The 8291-nt window shown below is 38.4% G+C and overlaps 1 protein-coding gene across 1 annotated transcript; it reads left to right on the top strand.

Annotated features, from left to right (window-relative positions):
* Positions 1–226: 226 nt before the first annotated feature.
* Positions 227–869, top strand: LOC148875134 (cysteine proteinase inhibitor 1-like). Its single transcript, XM_088964189.1, has one exon. It carries the CDS (start codon positions 280–282, stop codon positions 646–648), a length of 369 nt encoding a protein of 122 aa, XP_088820315.1. The 5' UTR covers positions 227–279; the 3' UTR covers positions 649–869.
* The last annotated feature ends 7422 nt before the right edge of the window (positions 870–8291 follow it).

Below are 8291 nucleotides of genomic sequence, written 5' to 3'. Positions count from 1 at the left end.
CGAGAGCGTTTACGTTAGGCTGTATTTGGTTTGAAAGGAAAAGAAAAAAAAAGTAAGAAACCTATACAAGTAAATTACATGAGTTAGTACTAAAAGAATAGAATAGGGGTAATTTAGATATTTCATGCTAGGCTCCTTCTATTACGGTTGGCGCGATCTAAATCCGTGTGGCGTGGCGTAGCGTAGCGTGTGCTTTCTTCCTATAAATGCGGTCTCTGACCTCCCTCGGTTTTCAGTTTTCTGTATACGCAGAGATAGAGAGAGAGACGAGTAGCAAAGATGAAAACCGACTCGCGTCTTCTTCCTCTTCTTCTCATGGTTGTCTTCCTTTTCTTCTTCAATGGAGCCTCTGGCAACGCCGTTGGTAGGAGGTTGCTTATCCCGGGGGGTTGGCAACCTATAAAAGATGTGCGGGACGCACATGTGAAAGAGATCGCCCAGTTCGCCGTCACCGAGTACAACAAGGAGGCGAAGACTAATCTCAAGTTCCAGAAGGTGATCCGGGGGGAGTCCCAAGTTGTGGCCGGCACCAATTATCGCCTTATACTGGCGGCAAAGGATGGGCGTGTTAGCAGCAAGTACGAAGCCGTCGTGTGGGAGAAGCCTTGGGAGAGTTTTAGGAACCTCACATCTTTCAAACGTGTCTGAGATCCTACCATGTTCTTGGTGAGTAGGGTAGACTTAATAAGCGGCTAAGTGTCTATGTTGTGTTGTTGTACAATATCCGCATTGCAGAAATTGGACGATTTCTCAGATCTAGTTGGGGTTTTATGATATTTTGTTATTAGATATTTATATTGTCTTAGTATGTGTTTTTTGCTACTTGGTAATGCCAAACGGGTCTTCTGTAGCTTTGTAATAGCGCCAAATCGCCGATCTGTTGTTCGACCTAAAGCCCCTGTGATAACTCAGTAGCACCCCTTAATCTTAATTTTGAATGGGAAAGATATACGTTAATTGTTTTTGGAAAGGAGAAGGGGAAGGAAGATTTAAGGAGAAAACGATGGCATCATAGTCGAATCCAAATTTTGCGTAAGATGATTATGCAAACGGCCCAATCCGCAGCGAGAAATGGGCCTCAGCCATCGAAGCATTATGAGGGAGGGGCTATGGCATCGTAGACCAGATTGTTTACCAATGAATTAGCAAGATATGGTTAAGCTGAACTCATAATTGTTCAGCATGCTGTAGAACCAATGATAAGGCCCACATCGGTCATTGAATACAATGGGCCTACAACCATTTACTGTGGGTATGACTGACTGGTATAGAAATGATCATTGGTTTCGCTGCCCGCTGCCTGCCCTGTGATGAAAAAAGGTAGAGAAAGGAAGGGAAAGGTATCCTTTCCCTACTTTATCCTTTAAACCAAATACAGCGTAATTGAAATCGAAACTGTGGTCTTTGCCTCTTTAGGAAGAAGAAGGGAGGTCCTTCCCAGTTTCCAATGTGCAGATACTTAAATCGTTTCCTTTGCATCCGTCTTGATGATGACTTGTTGAGCGCCCCATCTCAACGCTTGAAGATTCTTGCGTTTTTTTTTTTTGTTTTTTTTTTCTTTTCTTTAGGTAATTTGAGTTCAATCTTCCCGAGAATTCAGAATTTCTAATTTAAGGGCAAAGATTCTCAATTGTTGGAAAATAATAAAAAAAGGCAGAATCAAATTTGTGCACCTGTTGGAAGAAAGACAAAGAAGTGTTCTTTCCCGCACCCAGCCCGATGCATGCGTGTGAAAAACACCCCAACCCCTCAGGATGGTGTTTAAGGGGGAAGGGGTTGTGCCTAAATACATTTATAGGCATTCAACTATATCGTTAGCTTGTAGTGTCCTTCAATTGTGATGTCTAATAGCCTAGTTCTTTTGTCATGCGATGGACTTCTATACAGACCCTCGTGTCTTCTATCACTAATATCAAACTTTTACCTATCGGTCCTGCCACGATTTTAAGAGTTTCTCCAGTGGAATTCCTTGCAATACATCCATATGCACAATCTTTATTATCTTTTCTCGAGGCACCAAAATTGATTTTGATTCCTCTTGGGTCTAGGGTTTCATTTCACCCTATTAAAGGGAAAGCGACCAGACATGTCAACACGGAGTCAGGAGAGAGAGAGAGCTGTTGCTTTTATCGAGTTTTACATTAAAAAAATCGATATATTACACCGATTATCAAAATAAAAAGGTTTCTAAAATGAAGTTTTACACCAATCTTCGATGAACTTTTACACTCCATCCGAATGGCCACAAAATTGAATGGGAGTGTAAAAGTATACCCAACGAATCAGCTTTTACACCGCATCCAAATATTGCCTAATGCTGTTGCTCCCTTTCATTTTTAAGAGCATCGTAGGTGGGATTTAACTGAAACAATCCCATCAGGACTTACACGGCAAACAATTTCATCCTCCTTATTAGTGGAAGGGAGAATTATTGCCTTAATTTTCTGTTCTATTTCATGCCCGAACAGACTTGCAACTTTTTGATCATCCATTTGTTTGAATTGGGTATGATAATTTTCTCAACTTTTCTGGTGTCAGTGTCCTTAATTTTGATTTGGGTGCAAATTTTTAGTGGGGTTTTAGTGACCCAATTATCCACCCACAAATTACAAGATTTGCCATTACCTATTTTCCATCTTATGCATTTTTTCCAGTTAGTTCTCTGGTCGCATTCCTTTTCAGGCTCACGAGGTATTTTTCTTTCTTTATTCGAAGGAAATCTCTTCCTCTTACATATTTAGCTTTTTACTGTTTTAGTCCACAAGTTATCTTTTACCTTTAGGATTTTCCATCCTATCTAGTGTTAGAATATTGGCTGAATTAATTAATTCCATTTTTTTTATTCCTAGCTCACAATTTGCTTTTTTCATATAGACATCGGTGATGTTTGGTACCGTTTATGTTTATTCAGTAAATGTTAATTGATGGTGCCACGTAGGCGTTATTTCAGCATTTTCTCTTTCTTGCTCTTTTTCATATATCAAAAATCTAAAATATGAATTTTGGTGTATGTACGTACCAGCCGTTTGTAGAATTATTTTTTGAAACTTCCACAAATGGCCAGGCGTTTATTCACTATTACGTTGAATTGGCGCTTAGTGACACCCAGTTGTCATAAATGGTTGCAATTATTGCATTTCTCAGTTTTACCAGCAAATAAAGTACAAACGTTTATTCAATAAACATAAACGGTACCAAACACATACATTATCCCACTTCTTTAGGAAAAAAATGTTTTTTGCTGTGGAAATCAGAAATTTGCATTGGGCAAATCCGTTCTTCTCCGTGTTTTTTTTTGGAGTCTATAAATTTCTTTGATGGACTTTTTTGGGAATTGGAACATTACTCATTTGATATTGAGTCATACTTCTTATAACCCATTTTAACATTGTAATCCTCCACCCAATTGATAGGGTTTTTACCCTCCATTGGAAACAATGCAAATATGTATAGTGTAAAACGGTTCATATAAATTGTAAAGTTGGGATAGTTTTGCATTGACAAATTTACTTTCTTACCAAATAGACTTTTAGTTGTAATGGATGCAAACATGAATTCCAATAAAGCATATGCTTTTTTTTTCAAAAGCCCACTGGAATGCAAATTTACTTCTTTTTTATTGATGTACTTTTACATCTTATTATCAATGTAAATATACATTAGTTTGTCATTTGTAAATGCAAAAATGTAATGTTTCCAAACATAGACAAAAGTGAATCAGAGTGCAAATTTACCATGAACCGGGATTTACACTCCATTTGCATCGTTTCCAAACGCAGCCTATAGGTTTTTGAAACACTTGCACTTTTGCATCAACAATCTGGTCATTACTGCTTCCTATAAATTGTTGGAGAATTGTTTCAGAATTTGGATGGATCTAAATTCTAAAATGTGAATTTACTTTAATAGAGTTGTCTTATTGTATATTGGATGGGCATAAATGTCGTCAAATTGTGTATTTGATGGGTTCTAAAATGTGAAATAACTTTAATAGGGTTGTCAAATTGTATATTAGATGGGCATAAATGCCATCTAATTGTGTATTTGATGGGTATATAACATATATAGACCAAGGGTAAGTTTGGGAGTGCTTAAAAGTAAGTTTTTAATCGAATAAAAACTTATTTTAGGCCCAAATTACACTAATAAGCATTTATTTGCATTTGAAAAATAAGCTCCAATTAAGTGATTAGTCTCAATATAAGTATTTATTTGAGAAGACCAAAATTTGAGGTTATTTTTAAGTGCTTATTTCTTTTTGGCCTATCTTATCCCACCACCTCATGTTGAAAACATATATATTACTCCTGTTTAAAATAAATGTTTTTTTTTCACCCAATGCTCATAAGCACTTATTAGAATAAAAACTTATTTTTAAACACTTATTCAACAAGCACTTATTTTTCAAATAAATACTCCTAAATTTAGGTGGCATTTGATAGCACTTTTCAAACTTCTGAATTCTGGAAATGTTGCTTTTTAGATGCTACCTACGTTTGGGTTGGGTTTAATTTTTAGATTTGAAACCCAATTTTAGATCTAAATAGAAAAAAGCCTCCCTAGGTGCTTAACACGCTAAGAGGCTTTTCAGACATGGACGAAAGACAAAAGAGCCCTCATAAAAATTTGAAATGACCCATAATGCCCTTCATATAAGCCACAAATCTAGGTCATTTGACTCCTCCCCTAGTTTGAGAAATGAGATTTGCCGCTGGGAAGTTCTGCTCTCTTCTTCTTCTTCTTCTTCTTCTTTCTCTCTCTCTCTCTCTCTCTCTTTCCAATCTTCCCGCCACCACCACTAAAACTCACAACAATGGTGGTTCTTTGATCTCTCTCTCTCTCTCTCTCTCTCCTATCTTCATGGTCTTCATTACTATTTTCATTATTATTTTAATTCTTAATAAGTTATTTTTAATTTATAAATTCATATGTAATTTTCAATTTTATTCTTATTTTAATAATTTTTTTTTAAATTTACTCATATTTTTCAATATTATTTTGAATTTAATAAATTATTTTTATGAAGTAATGCAAATTGAACTCAAAATTACCAAATAGTCTATTTTATGAGTAAAATAGTAAAATCAATGAATTTCAGATGTTGAAGGTTTGATCCAACACAAACAACCTTTTTTATTTAGAGCCTCTAAAAAGTCGAAAATCAATTGTGTTTCTTTTCAGATTTTAGACACTTTTAATATCTTTTTAGAATTTCAGATTTATCAAATGCCACCTTAGCCTAAATATAAGTCAGGAGAGTTAATTGATATTCCTTGACATTTATGACTTACCGATCATGCATGCCTACAAAGTCACATAAGTAAGAGTAGTAATCAAACAAATCAGTGGTAAAACAAGAATCTTATGAAATTAGTTGGACCTTGATGATATTCACTTCTTTATATAGTATGAATATGATCCACTGCACCTATCTACGTAATCTTCTGAAAAGGAGGAATCATTTTTAAGGTTGTGATAGAACCACCATTAATGTTGTTCACGTTGAGGTGGATGAGTAGCAAATTGGCATCATCTTCTTCTCTCCCTTTCATGCATCGACGATCATGCCTCCAAAGAACGTCTCCAACCACTCTGACACTCACTCCCCTTCTAGGGGATCTTACTCTAGAGGCCATTCTTTGCCTCACAAAGCTCAATAGTTGTAACTAGTAACCCAAGAAGAGTTCAACTCCCTACGGGAATAGGTCGAGCGCCTTGTTGCTATGATGCATGCACCAGGACAACACCTCCACGATCGATCTCCCCATCTAGGATGGCATGTGCCTTTAGGCTATTCTCCTATTGAGGACCCCCAATGGTACAACAAAGACCCTATGGGACAAAAGGGAGAAAGTGAGCGATGCCCTTCGCCTCGGAGCTCCAACTTTAATGCTCAGAATTGAGCCTAGAATGCTCACTCTCAAGGAAACCAATACTTCAGAACCTGTGTCCCAGTCAAGCTAGATGAAAGACCAACACACCCCTTGAAGCCATTCAAGTGGGTCATCAGTAGCAAGATACAGGACATGTGAGAGCACTTAAGTGAGTTTGAGAAAAGTCACCTTGACCATCATGTGCTTGTTTCCAGAGCTCGACCCACCAAAGAGCTCGTCTTCACACAAGAAATCATGGACGAGCTCCCCCCTCACAAATTTAAGCCACTATAGTTTGAGAAGTATAACGGTGCCACTGACCATATGGACCCCTAAAAGGGTTTAAGGCTACCATGCTCCTACATTGGACTTTGAACGCACTCATATGTAAAGTGTTTGTCTCCACCCTTGTAGGGGGCATCTTGGCAATGGTACTCTGCATTGTCACCTTAGTCAATTGCCATCTAAGACTAATTTGAGACTTCTTTTCAGCATAGTTCATCAATAGTCGATGACATTGGAAAATAGTTACCAACCTCATGCAACTTAGATCATGGGATGATGAGTCCCTCATAGAGTTCTTGGTGAGATGCAACGCTGAGTCTATCCATGTCCAAAACCTATATTAGTCAGTGGTTGTGGCTGTAGAAGTACATCAATGCTGAAGCGGTCGAAGAAGGACAACACAATCTAAAATGAAAAGATCATGAAAACTACCGATCTAATCACAACCTAAAGCGAAAGGACCATGACAACTATTGGTTCGACTACAACAAAAAGAGGTCAGATGGCTACAAAGACCATAGGTCAAAGAGCCCACCTCCAACCTCCAGAAACTTCACTCCCCTCAACACGACGTAGACTGAGGTCCTAATGCAAATCCACAACCGCCACTTTGTCAAGTAGTTGGAGAGACTGAAGTTCAAGGACAACAAGAGAACTCAAGACAAATACTACAACTTTCACAAAAACCATGACCATGATATGAAAGATTGTAGGGACCACCAAAACCACCTAGATAGCCCCATCTAACGAGGCTACCTCAGTGGATTTGTTGCTTACCACTAATCTCCTTGAAAGAACCACCTAGGCCATGCTGATGCACCTGACGACTGAGACCCCCCTCTTGTTAGTGTCATTATCGTTATCTTCAGAGGAATGACACCAAGAGGGGAAAGCTCTTCAGCTTGAGGTCAATGCTTAGTTGAACAAAATAGAGGACCAAGCTGCGAAGAAGACCAAGGTGGACACACCAATTACATTTTCCAAGGACGATCTCAAGGGAGTCAGGATGCCTCATGATATCAATGAACATTGCTAACTACAAGGTGCGCTAGGTGCTTATCAACATTGGTAGCTGGGTCAATATCATCTTTGAGGAAGCCTTCAAAAAGATGAAGATTGGGTGTGACTAGTCTGCAGTCAATCGACACCCCTTGGTGGGATTTTTTGGTGATGCACTAACACCAAAAGGGAGGATCACCCTAATGTTGATTGTAGGGGATGGATTGAGAACCCTAAATGAAGAGGGATACGTGGTGGAACAATGAGTCCTTCGCAACTCCCCTGTATTTAAAGACACTCTCCTTGAGGTACGACTCTCTTTTTACACACTCTTCAGCTCCCCAACTCTCTTGCTTCCTTACTTCTTCTTGCTCTTCAGCCATGTTCGGCAAAGACCAACTCATACTAAACAACTCTACCTAACCAACCTCTTCACTACCTTTACTAACTCAAGCATCGGAGTGCCTTTCCCCGAAAACCACCTTGGGGCCATTGATTTGTTCTCCCGTAGGTCGTCAAGCTCTCATCATCTCGTCTTGTTCATATCATTCAGCACAACTCATCCACTATGCCACATCCAATTTGTCTCACTTAGCAGTATAGTTATCTACTCCTCGTCCATCCCAACGTGAACATCATCAACTTTATATATCAACATCTGGATGTTAGTAGATTGGATTTTACAATGTGATCAATATTCATCTCGGTAAAAAAATAAATGATAAAAAATAAAAACCTTCAACTCAATAAAATTCATCTACGGGATAACTCTAAGTGACTATTAGCCATTGAGAAGATACAGTTCTGTCATGGGCTATGTATTCCACAAGTGATGACGAGAGTGCGAAGATGAGTCAATGTTTTTAAAATCAAACCGGGCATGAACTATTAAGGGATCCGGTTCCCAGGTCAAATGGTCCAGCCATTTAAATTGAACAAATGGCCCATTCTGTCAAAAAAATAAAAAAAAAGGCCAAAAATCATTGAACGGTTCGAATGATTCGACCGTTTAAATCAACAGTTTGCTCACCAAATCAATGATTTTTGGCCAAAAGAAGATCATGGGGTAAAACAGAACCAATCTCTCGATTTTTCCATTCTGACCGTCCGATCCGATCCGGTTTTGAAAACATT

Source organism: Nelumbo lutea, chromosome 1 (assembly GCF_056320005.1).
Source record: "Nelumbo lutea isolate HS-2025 chromosome 1, American lotus-T2T, whole genome shotgun sequence".
Taxonomy (NCBI): Eukaryota; Viridiplantae; Streptophyta; class Magnoliopsida; order Proteales; family Nelumbonaceae; genus Nelumbo; species Nelumbo lutea.
This window is presented reverse-complemented; position numbering and strand designations above follow the sequence as displayed.

What these genes read in the sequence shown, in the direction of transcription:
- LOC148875134 (XM_088964189.1), top strand. Translation starts at nt 280, where the DNA reads ATGAAAACCGACTCGCGTCTTCTTCCTCTTCTTCTCATGGTTGTCTTC.